Genomic DNA, 16912 nt, shown 5'->3' with positions numbered 1-16912 from the left:
CCTTGTGAACGAACGACCACTGATAAAATCTCTTTGATGACGTTATACAGCCACTACAGACCAGTGATGACACAGAAAACAAACAATCGCCCCAGAAAACAGCGGCAGCAACAACCACAAACGTCCTCCACTCGGTCTGCCCTCAATCAACCCTTATTTATCTGAAAAAGGATAAAACTTGGCTGGAAATCTCCCTCTTTTAACCTGCAGCTCAACAAACGTAGGCAAGGCAGAAATAATATAAGTCCGCTTTAAAAGAAAGAACAAAAAATTTATTTGGGAATTGACAAGACGATAACAACAAACAAACAAACAAACAAAACAACAAAAGTGCTCTAGTTCTTTCTAGAAAATTTGGTCCTCCAAACGACACACTACAGAACAACCAGGTCTAGGGATTTTCGGGCCAGCCGCCTGGTCCGACTGCTGCCAGGTTTCACATTTCTCCTGCCCAAGGTGGGGGAAGCAAGACGTTTGTAAAACAAAAATCAGTGAGAGGACGAGCCGTCCCTGCAGTGTCCGCCAGGCAGGCAGCTTGCATCGGAAGATCCGGGGAAATTTGTTTTTGATTTGTTTTTAGTATGATAGAGGGGGGAACCCCCCAATTCGTAAAGGAAACCAACTTTTACTGAGCATATTCTACCTCTCTGAACATAGCTTTCTGAAGGCCCGACAGGAATTCTACTTCAAATCTCCTGGAAGAGATTTTCATGTTTTGCTTAGCAAACTCCAAGGCCACAATACTTCGCCGGTTTTCCCGGTTAGGTTTTTTTCCCCTTAAAAAAATATTTTAAAATGTTATCTAAAACAGCCCTCCCGATCTTTTGGGCGAAACATTAGCCGGCCGCCACGGGCCTAGAGGTGCCCGAAGCGCCGAGACGGAGAGCGGAGGACACGAAGGCTGTCTCGGAGCGGGGATGTGTTGTAAACCCCAGCGCAGGCCGCCTAGCGAGGCAGCCCGGCTTCCCGCTCGGGCCCAACCCCCGCCCCATCCAGTGGGCCCGGGCAAGCGGATTCTGAACCGCTCCAAGAGGCGACGTGGAGCAAACACACGTTCGTCTCTTTCTCGGGCGACGCGGGTCTCATTGCCCGCCCGGACCGGCGCTTCCAGCCAAGGACTGCGCGGCAGCCCGGTGGGGAAAGCCGAGCGCGAGCGCACCGACCTGTGTGAGAAGGCCAAGAGGTCTGCACCGCCGACGCCCGGCTGCACCTCGGCCCCGGCACTTCCTCTCCGCTCTGAATTTTGGCAAAGGGTGTCCAGCCTGGACGCCGGGGCACCGGGAGGAGACGAGGCCTGCAGAAGGCGCGTGGAGAGGCGGCCTGCAGGCCGGGGGAGCGAGAGGCCAGAGAGGGCAGGGAGGCGAGCAACAGGAGGGGAAGCGGAGGAGACAAAAGAGGGGCAAGAGTAGCTGAGGGGAACGAGGAGGCTCAGAGGGCCTTGGACGCTGGCTCAGAAGATGGCCCCAGAGGGCGCGTGGTCCGGCCAGCGGCGGTGGCGGCGGCTTCGAATAAGGCCGGCGTCGCACGTCCCTGCATCCTCAAAGCCGGCGTGCGCTGGGCTCTCAGAGATCGAGGCGCGAGTGCAGCGCGCCGGTCTTGCTGTCGTGGTCCCAGTAAGAGCAATGCATCATGGCGAGCTCGGGCTGCCGGGCGCAGGCGAACTGCAGGCCCGGCGCATTGGTGGGCGCGGGCGCCGGGGGCGCGGCGGTAGCAGGGCTGGCTGGGCTGAGCTGGCCCGGGGGCGGTGCGGCGGCCCCGTGGTGCGGCGGGGCGGGCGGGGGTGCGGCGGCCGCGTGCAGATGGTGTGCATGCGGGTGTGAATGGGGATGCGGCGGCGGCGGGGGCGCGGCCGGCGGGCCTCCAAGGCCGTTGTACGAGTTCACCACACCGGGAGGCAGCGCCATGCTCTGCACGCGTGAGTACGGCCCATACGAGGCGGCCGGGCCAGCCAGCCCCTTGACCACCGCGGCCGCGCCCGGGCTGCCCGGGCCCGCAGCGGCAGCGGCGGCGGCTGCCGCCGCAGCGGCCGCCGCCATCTGGCAGGAGGCGTAGGGCATGGGTGAAGGCGGCTGCGGTAGCGGCCAGGAGTTGTTGAGGAAGCCGGACTGTAGGTACTTGGGGGGCGCCAGGTAGCCATAGCCGTCGGCCCCGGCGCCCGCTACGCCGCAGCCGCCGGCGGCGCCCCCGGCCCCGAAGAGCCCCTTGCCGGGCTGGAAGTGCGCGGGCGGCGGCCGGAAGGGCCGCTTCATGCGGCGGCGGCGCCGGTAGTTGCCCTTCTCGAACATGTCCTCGCAGGCCGGGTCCAGCGTCCAGTAGTTGCCCTTGCGCTCGCCGCCGCCCTCGCGCGGCACCTTGATGAAGCACTCGTTGAGGCTGAGATTGTGGCGGATGCTATTCTGCCAGCCCTTCTTGTTCTTCTCGTAGAACGGGAACTTGGCGATAATGTACTGGTAGATACCGGACAGGGTGAGCCTCTTCTCGGCGCTCTCGCGGATCGCCATGGCGATGAGCGCCACGTACGAATACGGGGGCTTCTGAGCCGGGTCCGGCTTCTCCGGGGCTGTCCCAGGGCCGCCGCCTCCTCCCTTGCCGGGGCTCGGCGGCGGTGGCGCCTCTGGCTCCTTGGCCGCGCGGCCGGTCTCCGGGGCCAGCAGGGCCCCTGCGGCGTCCTCGGGCTCGGGGTAGCTGGCCATCATGACAAAGCCGGCGCGCCGCGGCCGGGCAGCCCCTGCTCTTTTTCCTTGGTGCTGGCGCGGCGGAGTCCGGGCGCACCAAGTCCGCTCACGGCAGAGTCTCAAACTTCTGGAGACTGCGGATGCCGCCCGTGCTCGCTCGCTGGCGGCCTCTCGCTCCGCTCCTCTCTTCTTTCCCTTCCCCTAGGGAGCGGCCGGCGGGAGTGGAGCTCAGCCTCTGGCCATGGGGAGTCCGCCCAACAGAGAGGGGCTTCGGCCCCGCCGCCCCTCCCCGCCCAGGCCAGTCCCCGCCTCGGTGGGTTTTCTTTTCGGCGCTCTTCCCCTCCCCCCACCCTCCGGTTTCCCGAGGCACGACCCGCGTCTCTGGCGGAGCTGCCTCCTGGAGTCCCTAGTGCGCCAGGAGCCTCGCTCAGTTCTGATTCGTATGGGCTCCGCCGAGTTCCGCTTGCGTCAGGCGCCTTCGCCCCTATAGCGGGGCGGCCAGTCGCGCACGGGCGAGTTCATCTCCAAGTCACTTTTTGTAAACGCCCCGCACAGCCCGGACCGGCCTGCCCCCTCTCAGCGAGCTGAGGGGGCCCGGCGGACGACCCGGCTCACGCTCTCTCAAGCCCTTGCAATCCGCGGGTGCTTGCTCTGCGGACTGGGCCGGGAGATGCCGAGGGCCCAGGCGGGGTCGGTCCACACTCGGCCAGTGCCCAGGGAGCTCGGGCCCTAGAGCGCCAAGCCTCCTCGCGGCTTTCAGGTGAAAGAAAACGACTCCCTTGCTCTGCCCTTTGCTAAGGTCTTCGGGCAAAACTTCTGCCTTGGGGCTGGGGGAGGGTCGGGATGGCGAGGGGGCCGGACGGCGCTGGGGTGGAGAGAGCTGCGCCGGTGGCTTTGGGAAAACCAGCCCAGAAACGCGTGTCAGTGAACCGAGAAATCTCGGCCTGGCCTGGCCTGTCCGTCGCGCTTCCAGAGTGACTCGGCCGGATGGGGCTGGGGAGACGATCCGGGAAGAGGCGCCCAGGAGCTGCGTCTGAAGCGCTGCCCTTCCTTGCGCTGCCCCTGGACCAGACCCCTCCTCAGAATCCGCGCTGTAATCCTACAGTTGGATTTGTGGTTTAACAACACCAAATAGACCCCACTCTAGTCCTGCTCCTTCACGGTCGTTGCTGTGGGGCTTTGGGGGATTTTATTTGTATGTGCACCGGTATCACATATAGAAGTCATGGGGAGGGTCTGTTCTTGAGACACGTGACATACCAGCTGCCCAGGTGCTCATGTGCTGGGACAAAAACAGGTATGCACACTTACAAGGTGAGATTTATATTTATGGGGTAATCACTTATAAGTACAGATATGTAATGGTACATGTGTGTCACCTATCAGTAAATGTGGTTCTGGGATGTTGCATCTTCTTTCTTTTTCCTCTCTCTCTTTTCCCTCTCCTCCCCTCTCTCCTTTCTTCACCTTCCCCCTTTCTTTGTCAATATTCAGTCACAGACTGGGAAGAAGAGCAAGAGGCTGTGAGGGAGGCATTTGTTTGAATCTCTCTCCTGACAAGACATTTGTTCTGATCTTTCTCCAGGGCCAAGGGGTGAATGCTCCTACCTTCGGGGGAAATTAATGCTGGCAGGAAAGGCAGCTGTGCTTTTTAACAGTTAACTTAGCCTTAACAAAAGATCTGCAATCATTAAGTGTGAGAGAGATGTCCGTCTTGTGTTTTGAATCCTCATACCCCAAACTGCTTGGTACTGAGGGGGGCAGGATACTTTGGGGAGGAGGGTGGACTGAATGGGTGTCATGCAGGGGTGTCTTGTGTCTGGATTGGCATGGCTGGAGTGGCTGCCCCAATGCTGGTTACTACCACTTCCCCCTAGCCCAGTCTCTGAGGAAGTCTGAAGAGTTCTTTGTGGCCTAAGCACTCTTATGGTCCCAGCACCCACGGCCCACCTGCCTGTGTTGCCTGCTTCCCACTCTGCTTTCTGATCTACATTCTGAGATTAAAGGAAAGGAGGACTAGGTGAGGGGTTCTTTGGAATTCAGTATCCTGAAAATGACTCCAGAGAGGTCAGCAGGGCAGTCTGGTCTGACCATTACAGTAAGAGGGAACAGGGCTCTCCTAAACTCAACCTCAGTAAATACCCTCCTCTACCCACCATTGAAAATATCTCCAGGTAGCTTGATTGTTTTCTTCCACTCCCAGTATACACCGGGGTAAGCACCACCTCTTCAAAAACCTCTGTGGCTGTCTCCTGAGCAGGAGTGCAGGTGTTTTTCTTCTTTCTCACCAGCCGGCCCCCCATCCATGCCTAGGCTAGGGGTGGGAGTGGTGTGAGGTTTGGGTCTGCTGCACATTGACCCTAGCGCCCATCCTCCTCCTCGGCCTGGACGGGGCAAAAACCAGCTAGGTCTGGCCCCAACCTGGGTGTGTGTGTGTGTGTGTGTGTGTGTGTGTGTGTGTGTGTGTGTGTGTGTGTGTGTGTACGCGCGCGCGCGCGCGCACGCTCTCCTCTCCTCTTTTTTTCTGACCACCCAGGCTGGCGCTCTGTCTCTCTCTCACCCTCGAAGGCATTTCCGCTGCTGGCCTGCAGCAGCCAGGTGTAACAGCATTGTTTTGTGTGTCATCACTTCCCCGAATTCCAAACTCGGCTCCCTTTTCAGTCTTTAAAGAGTTTGTGTGTGTGTGTGTGTGTGCGCGCGCGCGCGCGCGCACGTTTGTAGGGGGTGGGGGTAAAGGAAGGAGTTCCTCTGAAGGAGTTTCTTAGTGGACAGAGGAGGAGTCCTGCTCCTTTCAGGTATTGATCTCCCCAGGAAACGGTGGGGCGCGCCTTGGTTTACTTTTCAACCCTCTAGGGCCGGCTGGGTAGGGCCCCGCTTCCTGGCGGGGTCGGGATCCCGTCCGGCAGGCTGACGGCGTCGAGGCTCGTGGCGGGGGCGGGGGGGGGCATCCTCTCTCCCCGCGGCATTGCGGCGACGCCGAGCCCCAGCTCCGTGACCTCGTGGAGGTGCTCACCTCCGAGGGCCGGGCGGAGCTCCTAGCCTCTCTGCCCGGGGTTCCCGGGGCCTGCGGCCGCAGCTCAGGAGCCGCCAGTGCCTTCTGCCGGTCCCCCCGCGCGGGCGGCGCGGGCTGACACGGTGCGGGCGACCCGCCGACGGGGCGCGGCCCCGACAGCCGCTGCCAGCAATTCACTCGGCCCTGAGGGAGGGACGAAGGGAGACGCTTCTCTCCGCAACGCCGGGAATCCCGCAACAGTCGCCGAAGCGGCTACGCCTCCCTGGATGCCGGCGGAAGGGTCTTGCCAGGTGAGCCGCCCAGCGACACCGACGCCCTCAGCGCGCTTCCCGGGCACGAATCGCCTGGCCCCGTGTCGCCGCCGGCTGCTTGAACCAGATCCCGAGGTGCCCTTTCCTGGCGGGGCCTTGAAATACCCACGGGCTTCCCGCCCTGCGCGAGGACAGATGAACTGAGTCTGCCGCAGCCCTCTCCTTGTGGATATGGCCTCCGCGGCGCGTGCCGGGAAAAGGGAAGTCTGGATGCGTTCATTCGCACATCCCTACACGACTGCACACCTCAACGGTCAGCACTACTCCCAGCTCCTCCTACACTCCCATGGACTCCAGATCTCTCTACTCCCGTCACATTCCTCCATGCACTTCTCTCCAGTCAACCCTGTACCCTCTGCAGTTCTCCTTTTCCCCACTGCCCTCACACATACTAGTTCAGATCCTGCAGATTTTGGTGGAAAACGTGCCACTCTGATGCCTGGACTTTAAGCCTCTTTACACACTTGGGCACTCAGCTAACTCAAGACACAGAGTGACCTCTTGTCCACAAGTCTGACTCCCAGAAGCCTGCGGATTCTTTGATGTCTTTGGCCCAGGGTTAGGGTGACTGGGCTGCCACCTGATGTTCCCTTGGTGAGGTTGCTGTTCAGAGTTCTTTGGGAAGCTCAGGTACAGAACATATCCCTGAGGCACTTTCACACAAGCTCCGTCTCTGTTTCGTAGCTGAACTCCCTGCCACTCTGACAGGGAGTGGGGGCTTGGTTCTTCTGCACACACCCACACAGCCAGGCCCCAGGCCAGCTGGTGTTATTCTGCCTGTTTGGGATTAGCAGAGACACTCACCCAAATACATGCTTGGGAGAAAGAGTGAGAGGGAATAGGGAAGTGGAGAGGGAGAGACAGAGAGAGAGAGGAAAAGCCACCACACTTTCTGGGGAACTCACAGATGAGAGCTGTTTCCAGTTGGTATCTTAGTGAATCCTACTGGCCAAACCCTGTGGGAGGCTGGGCTGGGAGGTAGTAGGCTAGAGTTCTGGGCTCCTCCATACTTCACCAATGTTGGGCCTCAAGTTCACTATCACCTCTTTGCCCCAAGGAGTGTGTGCCCTACCCTTTACCAGGCAGACTGCAGGGTAGTGGTAGGCATTTCTCCTGGTTGAGCCTAATTCAAAGAGAAGGGGTGGTGGGGTGGGGTGGGGGGGTGGTTCCTGGACACTGTGGGACCTTCCTTCTCCAAAGACTTTTGGGAAGCTCCCAGAGAGACAATTCTAGGGAGGCAGGAACTGCTCACCAGCTTCCTTTGGTGTTTTGTGGCTGTAACTCCCCTGGCCCCAAGCCATTTTCTTCAGCCCTGAACAGTGAGTACCCTGCCACTAGGCGCCCCCACCCCATGGTTGAGAGCGTGATGTGTTGTTTAAGGTTGACTTGTTGCCTTTCTCCACACCCAGACTGTAAGTCTTGATGGGTAGAGACTCTGTCCTCCACTTGTCACTCAGTGGACTTTAAGCCACTGAGTCAGTCCACCAGGATTGACTTAATGCATTCCAGTGGCATTGCAAAATGCCTCCATTCCACAGAGAGAATTGAGAGATGCCCCTTTCCTTGTAATAAAGTTGGAATTTCCAAGAAAGTGACTGCAGGTGGGGAAGAGTGGCTGGACCACGGAAGGCCAGCTCAGGATCTGAGAGTCCCCTGGCATTTGGGACTATATGCTCATTAAAGCTGCATAGCCATGGTGCTGAAACTTAGGCAAGGAGACAGGCCACCTTTCTCATGTGGAGGACCTGTGTGAGACACGTAATAAACTTTACTAGAGATGGAGTGGCCTTTGCATCTGCAGCAGCCAGCTTATAAGGTAAAGCCTGCTGTCTGGCCAAGAAGGCCCATGCAGAGGTGGCTGAAAGAGCCCTTACTCTTCATCCTCATTTCCTGCTCAAGTTTCTCTCCACAAATGGGCACCGTGTAAAAACCTTCTGTGCAGGAGGGCATTTTTGATGCCTGTCTTTGACGAAATCCAGAGGAAGGGGAAGAAAAGGACTGAGTTTTGTGTTTGCACTACTGGCCTTCTGAAGATTTCCCTTATGTCAAAATGGGGTATGTGTGTGTGTGTGCTGTATAACTTGCATATGTAAACAATATGCATCTCAAGTATACAGCTTGATGTATTTTTATATGCAATATACCATGTAACCACTACCCTGATCAAGATATGGAATGTTACGGCGCCTGGGTGACTCAGTCAGTTGAGCATCTGACTCTTGGTTTCCACTCTGGTCACAATCTCAGGGTGGTGAGATCAACCCTCTGACTTGGGCTCCACACTCAGTGGGGCATCTGCTTGAGATTCTCTCTGTCCCCCTGCCCCTCTCCACTGTGCTCTTTCTTTCTCTCAAATGCATAAATAAATCTTTAAAAAAAGATATTAACACTTTTGTCACCTCAGAATGTCCCCTTTTGTTCTTTCCTCTTTAATATCTACTCCCAAGTGTATCTGTATTCTGATTTCTATCACCATAGATTAACTTTGCCTGCATATATAAATGGAGCATACAACATGTACTCTTTTGTGTCTGGTTTCTTCTGCATAACATATTTTTGGGATCCATTCATCTTGTTGCATATGTCAGACATTAATTTCTCTTTATTTCTGTACAATAGTCCACAATTTGCTCATCTGCTCACCTATTAATGGACATTTGTACTGTTTTTAGGTTTGAGATATCATAAATAAAGCTGTTGTCAACATTTTTGTACATGACTTTTTGTGAAGGGCATTTTATTGTTCTTGAGTGAATACCTAGGAGAATAGGCATATATGTAGTTACAGAACATATTGCCCAGTGATTTTCCAGAGTAGAACAAACTACAGCACTGTACAGTCAGACATATTGTAACAGGGCCTTTTCCTTATAGATAGTATTCTCTAAAAACCACTGTGTACTTCCAGCAATTATCATCATCATTTTAAGGAGTATAAGAGATATCCTTTAATAAGCACTTATTTTGAGCCAGGGACTTTTCATGCATGCTCTCATTTCATTTTTATGACAAATCCAAGGTGTTGGTACTATTCTCATTTTATAGATAAAGAAACTGAGGTGCAGGGATGGTTGGGGCATTTGTGGAAGACTGGATCAGGGGCTATCCTACTTCTGGATGCTACAGAGCAGAATTTAAAGACCATATTTCTCCGAGAAGAGATGGGCATTTGGTCCTCCTCCCAAATGCTGAGCCAGGCCCATGACCATGATCCTTGAGGGGCATTAGCCTGGGTATCTCTCCATCTGCAGGGTTTGTCCAGGAATGTTCATCTTCTCCTAGAAGGAGATTAGAACCTAGAGATGTTGCACCTTGCCTGGGAAAGTGTTAATGTAGGGAGGCAGATCTGTGTGGTCTGATTTGGGAGAAAGCCTGAAGTCTGGAGAACTGCACTTCTGGCAAGAAGACTTGACCGGGCCCTGCAGGCAATGGTCACTCAGAGGAGAACCAGCAGCCTTCTTGTGGTCCTAAGGGCGTTGTTACGAAGTAGCCAAGCCCCTTGAGTGAGAGGAGTGTGCTGGCCCTGTGGGTGGAGGCAATATATGGGCACTATGCTCTGTGCAGCTGGCTCCTCCTCAGGCCCCTTTTCAGACTAATTGAGGGCTTCCTGGGCTCTGGGTTTGTAATTGGGGGTAATTGCTGACAGGCTGCTGTGGTGGTACAAGCAGGCTTTTGTTGGGGAAACAGTGGTCAGGATTTTGGTGCTTTGAGTGGGAACAGTCCAGCATTCTGGTATGCTCTGTTCCAGGTACTTCTTGGTACCTAGCCTTTTGCTAGGAGGCAACATTTCTGAGGAATGGGGATTGGTAGCCTATTTGAACAGGAAGGGACCACTCATTTAGGTGATGGAAACTCAGGTCCAGAAATATACAAGGGCTGCTTTAGGCTGCAGAGGTAGTGCAGATGGGAAGGAGGTCCTGGTACTCTAATTGATGCATGCCCCCCACAGGCTGGGAGGCACCAGTGGTTAACACAGACCTCTGTCCCAATTCTTACGAATATTGGCCTGGGAAATTATGGAACCTTGCTGAGTTTTAAAATTTTATCATTTTTTAATTTTTAAAAAAGATTTTATTTATTTATTTGAGAGAGAGAGACCGTGCATGGGTGGGGGAAAGGGGAAGGGCAGAGGCAGAGGGAGAAGCAGGCTCCCCACTGAGCAGGGAGCCCTATGGGGCTTAGGGCTCTATGCCAGGACCCTGAGACCATGAGCTGAACCGAAGGCAGATGCTTAATTGACTGAGCCACCAAAGTGCCCCAAATTTTATCATTTTAAAATAGGTAATATATTCACATGTACCAAAAATTGAAAATATAGAAGGCTTACAGTGAAAAGTCTCCCTTCCACCTCTGTCTTTAGGTCACCCATTTCACAGGTAGCCAGTTACTCCGGTTTTACATATATCCTTCAGATATATTTTGTGCATATACAAACACATGTACATACATTCTCCTTTCCTCCTTCACCTTTTGCACATGGCTGCATCTAATGCACAGTGTTCTATGCCTTAGAGATCTTTCCATATCAATGAATTTTCTTTTCAGAGCATTAGACTTTAGAGTATTAGGCTTCTTCCAATCTTTTGCCTTTTTTAAAGATTTATTTATTTATTTTAGAGAGAGAGCTTGTGCAAGCAGGGGGAGGCTGAGGGGCAGAGGGAGAGGCTGAGAAGCAGACTCCTTGCTGAGTATGGAGCCCAGAGCCCAGATGTGGATGCAGACTCAATCCCAGGACCCTGAGATCATGACCTGAGCTAAAACCAAGAGTCAGAGGTTTAACTGACTGAGCCACCCAGGCACCCCCAATTTTTTGCTTTTATAAATAATACTGTAATGTATAATCTTGTATATATCTAATTGTTGGTATTGTATGGGTATATATCTGTAAAAATATATGGTAGGTATGTGCATATATCTGTAAAAAAATTCTGCAAGTAAAGAGTTATGTCAAAGGGTGTTAAAGGGTTTGTGCATTTGTAACTTTGGGATATTACCAATTACCTTCTTATTAATGGAAATATTATACACTCCCATAAAAAGTGTATGGGATTCCTGTTTCTCCACAGCCTAACTAACACACATCTTTCTTTTTAAGAAATAAATCTTACAGATATAGTTGAGGACCCTCCTGTACCTTTCCTTGATCCCTCTCTGCCCTCCCTGTCCTGAGGAGATCACCAGGATAAACTTGGTGCTTAGTAATCTCATAACTGTTTTTATACTTGTACTACATGTGTATCCATTTCTAGGCAATACTTAGTATTGTTCTGTGTTGCGTAACTTTATATAAATGGTATCCTGCTGTTGTAGAAAGACACGTGCTTGCTTTTTCATTCAACCTTATGTTTCTGAAAAGTTCATAGTTGATACACAAAGACAAGCCCCATTCATTTTCACTATGTTGCACCATTCCATTGTGTGCACACACCACCGTTTATTTATCCACATTCCGTGGAGGGATGGTTGGGTTATTTACTATTCTTTACTCTGTTACCAGTAGTCCTTCTAAGGACATTCTTATATATGTTTGCTAGTGCTTCTGTGCTACAGTTTATCGAGAGGTGCTGGGTCAAAGGGCACAGACATCTTCAAATTTTACTAGTTATTGTTGAACAGCTTCTTCATCTGTAAATCAGAGAGAGTGATGTCTGTACCCTGGGAAGACAGTGTCGTTGTCAATGAGTGAAACGGTAGAGTGTGAGAGAATCTGGGTTTGGATTTCAACAAATCTAGACTTCAATCCTGACTCTGTGATTTATTTGCTGTGTGATTTTGGGCCTGTTATTTAGCCTCTCTGTGCTTCAGTTTCCTCATCTGCAAAACAGTAATGATAGTATCTGGGTCACAGGGTTTCTGAGAAGGCTAAATAGGATTCAGTGTGAGAAGGAACACAAGGTCTGGCACAGAGGAGACACTAAAAAATCTTGGCAATTATTATTATTATTATTTTATTAAGTAAACTCTACCCCTGATGTGGGCATCAAACTCATCACCCCAAGTTCAAGATTTGCATGCTTGGGGTGCCTGGGTGACTCAATTGGTTAAGCATCTGCCTTTGGCTCAAGGTCATGATCTCGGGGTCCTGGGGTGGAGTCCTGCATTGGGCTCCCTTGCGGAGCCTGCTTCTCTCTCTCCCTCTGCCTCTACTTCCTGCTTGTGTTCTCTCTCTCTGTCAAATAAATAAAATCTCAAAAAAAAAAAAAAAAGAGTTGTATGCTGTATTGACTGAGCCAGCCATGTGCCCCAATGATGGTGATGACGATGATATATTTGATCTCTTTGTTTTTTTAACATCTTATTATGATAGATTTCAAACCTAAAATAGGAGAGAGGAAAGTACAATGAACCCTTATCTGGTTTCCTTTGTATCCTCACCCTTTTCATCACCCATCCCTGATGAGATTCTTTTGAAGTGAATCCCAGAGATCCCATCTAATACTTCACTCATAAATATATAAATTTATATCCCTAAAATATAAGCACTTAAAATAAGCATAGCTCCTATACCATCACCATACCTAAAAATTGAGAGAGATTTATTTTTAGTATATCAAATTCACAAATTCATATTAAAATCTTCTCAATAATCTCAAAAGGGTTTTACTGCTGGTTTGTTTGAGTCAGGATCCAAACAAGATCCATACATTACATTTGGTTTATATGTCTCTTAAGTATCTTTTAATCTATAGGTATCTCTCCTCTCTCTTTTTCCTCCTTGCAATATATCTGTTTACAGTAGTGGGGCATTTGTCCTATGGAGTTTCTCCCAGCCTGGATTTGGTGATTGCATCCCTGTGGCAGCTTCTAAGCATGTTCCCTGGTCCTTTATTTCCAGTGCATTATAGATCTAGAGGGTTGGTCAGGTCACATTTGGTATTTTGGCAAGAACACTTCACGAACACTCTTCTGTAGTTCCATCAGGGGACACTGAAGTCTGTTTTTTTCTCTTTTGGATCTTCACAGCCATTGATGACCACTGTTTAGAGCCATTATTCATTAGTGTTCATTAGCAGAATGGTGATATTCTAATTATGTCATTCCTTATTTTTAAAAAATTATTTATTTTGGGGGCACCTGGGTGGCTCAGTGGGCTAAAGCCTCTGCCTTCGGCTCAGGTCATGATCTCAGCGTCATGGGATGGAGCCCCGCATCGGGCTCTCTGCTCAGCGGGGAGCCTGCTTCTCCCTCTCTCTCTGCCTGTCTCTCTGCCTACTTGTGATCTCTGTCTGTCAAATAAATAAATAAGATCTTTAAAAAATTATTTGTTTTTATTAACATATAATGTATTATTTGTTTCAGGGGTACAGGTCTGTGAACCATCAGTCTTACACAATTCACAGCGCTCAGCATAGCACATACCCTCCCCAGTGTCCATCACCCAGCCACCCCATTCCTCCCACCCCCCTTCACTCCAGCAACCCTCAGTTTGTTTTCTGAGGTTAAGAGTCTCTTATGGTTTGTCTGCCTCTCTGGTTTCATCTTGTTTCATTTTTTCCTTTTTTCCTATGATCCTCTGCCTTGTTTCTCAAATTCCACATATCAGTGAGATCATGTGATAATTGTCTTTCTCTGATTGACTTATTTTGCTTATCATAATACCCTCTAGTTCCATTCACGTCATTGCAAATGGCAAGAGTTCAGTTTTTTGATGGCTGCATAGTATTCCATTGTATACCTATATACCACATCTTCTTTATCCATTCATCTATCTATGGACATCTAGGCTCTTTCCATGGTTTGGCTACTGTGGACATTGTTGCTATAAAAATTGGGGTGCACGTGCCCCTTCAGATCACTACATTTTTACCTTTGGAGTAAATACCCAATAGTGCAATTGCTGGGTCATAGGGTAGCTCTATTTTCAACTTTTTGAGGAACCTCTATACTGTTTTCCAGAGTGACTGCACCAGCTTATGATCGCACCAACAGTTAGTGGGGGTTCCCTTTTCTCCACATCCTCGCCAACATCTGTCATTTTCTGACTTGTTAATTTTAGCCATTCTGACTGGTGTGAGGTGGTATCTCACTGGGGTTTTGATTTGTATTTCCTCAATGCCAAGTGATGTTGAGCACCTTTTCATGTGTCTGTTGGTCATTTGGAGGCCTTCTTTGCAGAAATGTCTGTTCATGTCTTCTGCCCATTTCTTGATTGGATTATTTGTTCTTTGGGTGTTGAGTTTGAAAAGTTCTTTATAGATTTTGGATACTAGCCCTTTATCTGATATGTCATTTGTAAATATATTTTCCCATTCTGTGGGTTGTCTTTTGGTTTTGTTGACTGTTTCCTTTGCTGTGCAAAAGCTTTTTTATCTTGATGAAGTCCCAATAGTTCATTTTTGCCCTTGCTTCCCTTGACATTGGCCATGTTTCTAGGAAGAAGTTGCTGTGGCTGAGGTCGAAGAGGTTGCTTCCTGTGTTCTCCTCCAGGATTTTGATGGATTCCTGTCTCACATTTAGGTCTTTCATCCATTTTGAGTTGTAAGGAAATGGTCCAGCTTCAATCTTTTGCATGTGGCTGTCCAATTTTCCCAACACCATTTGTTGAAGAGACTGTCTTTTTTTCTTTTTAAAAATTTTTTTAAAAGATTTATTTATTTACTTACTTAGTTATTTGACAGACAGAGATCACAAGTAAGCAGAGAGGCAGGCAGAGAGAGGAAGAAGCAGGCTCCCTGCCGAGCAGAGAGCCCGATGCGGGGCTCGATCTCAGGACCCTGGGATCATGACCTGAGCCAAAGGCAGTGGCTTAACCCACTGAGCCACCCAGGCATCCCGAGACTGTCTTTTTTTCCATGGGACATTCTTTCCTACTTTGTTGAAGATTAGTTGACCATAGAATTGAGGGTCCATTTCTGGGCTCTCGACTCTGTTCCATTGATCTGTGGGTATGTTTTTGTGCCAGTACCATACTGTCTTGATGATTACAGCTTTGTAATATAGCTTGAAGTCGGAATTGTGATGCCACAAGTTTTGCTTTTCTTTTTTGACATTCTGGCTATTTGGGGTCTTTTCTGGTTCCATACAAATTTAAGGATTATTTGTTTCATTTATGTGAAAAAAGTTGATGGTATTTTGATAGGGATTGCACTGAATGTATAGATTGCTCTAGGTAGCACAGACATTTTCACAATATTTGTTCTTCCAATCCATGAGCATGGAACGTTTTTCCATTTCTTTGTGTTTTCTTCAATTTCTTTCATGAGTATCCTATAGTTTCCTGATTCTATTTCTTTTTTTTTTTTTAAAGATTTTATTTATTTATTTGACAGAGAGAGATCACAAGTAGGCAGAGAGGCAGACAAAGAGAGAAAGGGGGAAGCAGGCTCCCCGCTGAGCAGAGAGCCTGATGCGGAACTCGGTTCCAGGACCCTGAGATCATGACCCGAGCCGAAGGCAGCAGTTTAACCCACTGAGCCACACAGGTGCCCCATCTGATTCTATTTCTATAATTTCTGATTTTATTTCTATAGATTCTTTGCCTCCTTGGTTAGATTTATTCCTACGTATCTTGTGGTTTTGGGTGCCACTGTAAATGGGATTGACTCAGTTGTAAATGTGATGGACTATTCCATAAAAAGAAACTTCTCCTTATCAACAATTTCCCTTCTCTGAGACAAAGTCCTTCAAGGACAGGTTGGATGAATGATAGATTCTTCTTACATTTGATGACAATGGCAGTAGGACTCTAGGTGATTGTTTAGGAAACAGCTGATTTTGTGGGTCTGAAAGATATTAGGAGGCATCTTCCATTCAAAAACAGAAAGGTGGGGTGCCTGGGTGGCTCAGTGGGTTAAAGCCTCTGCCTTTGGCTCAGGTTGTGATCCCAGGGTCCTGGAATCAAGCCCCGCATCGGGCTCTCTGCTCAGCAGGGAACCTGCTTCCCTTCCTCTCTCTCTGCCTGCCTCTCTGCCTACTTGTGATCTCTGTCTGTCAAATAAATAAATAAAATCTTAAAAAAAAAAACCCCAAAAACAGAAAGGAAGAAAAGAAAAAAAAAAGTGAACAAATGCATCCTAAACATATCATTTTTTCTTTTTTCTTCACACACATTTGTTGGACCTTTTTCTTTTTTCTTTAAAAAAATTTTTTGGTATATTATATATATATATCTTTATTTTTTTATTAACATATAATGTATTGTTTGTTTCAGGCGTACAGGTGTGTGAATCATCAGCCTTACACATTTCACAGCACTCGCCATAGCACACACCCTCCCCAATGTGTTGGGCCCTTTTCTATGCAGTGGCTATTCTGGGCATGGGGATGCTGAAGGGAGAAATGCACAATTACTGCCCCTGGGGAGCTCTAGATGACAAGTGCACAACCTGAACACAGCTCCCCCAAACCAAGACACAGGTGCCATAGGATAGAATATGAAGAAAGGAAAGATTTCTGGCTGGGTAATCTGGAAAGGCCTAATGGGTAAATGTCAGGTCCTCCAGGAGAGGCCATAGTAGGGCTGAGTTGCTCATCAATAACACTGTAGGCACCGGGGGTCAGAGGGCAGCATGTTATTGCTTTAATCAAGGGGTACTTTCAGCTGCATACCTGTCAGCTGCCCAGGGAAATATCAAGTTCTCTGGTGGACATAAAAAATGACCTAGTTTCCACCCTTGACAGGGTTTCTTCAGTCTGATTGGGAAGGAAAAAACACACATTTGACTCACAATAGATCAGCAAGCACTGGGTGTAATCCAACAAATTTTTGAATATTTATTGTATGCTCCAGAAGCAGGCTCTCAAGGTGAGTTGGGCATGCCCCCTACCTCCAACAGGTCATTTGATCATCTCAGCAGGTTCATGGACTAGGTGCTCTGTACACCCCTCCTCTCACCCCAAACTAGGGGTGCATCCTTAGTCAGGTGGGTCTTCTGTCTGCCCTGCTAGGACATGGTAATGGCAACTTGCCCATC

At 49.9% G+C, this 16912-nt stretch overlaps 1 protein-coding gene across 1 annotated transcript; it reads right to left on the bottom strand.

Moving 5' to 3' along the window:
* Positions 1–1562: 1562 nt before the first annotated feature.
* FOXL2 (forkhead box L2) lies at positions 1563–2696 on the bottom strand (the record flags this gene model as incomplete). The annotated part of the gene is made up of 1 exon (XM_080822257.1): positions 1563–2696. One exon carries the CDS (start codon positions 2694–2696, stop codon positions 1563–1565), a length of 1134 nt encoding a protein of 377 aa, XP_080678383.1.
* Between the last annotated feature and the right edge of the window lie 14216 nt (positions 2697–16912).

The sequence above is a fragment of the Martes martes genome, assembly GCF_963455335.1.
Source record: "Martes martes genome assembly, chromosome: 1".
Lineage (NCBI taxonomy): Eukaryota > Metazoa > Chordata > Mammalia > Carnivora > Mustelidae > Martes > Martes martes.
Note: the sequence above shows the minus strand (reverse complement) of the source record. Positions and strands in the feature narration are given on the sequence as shown.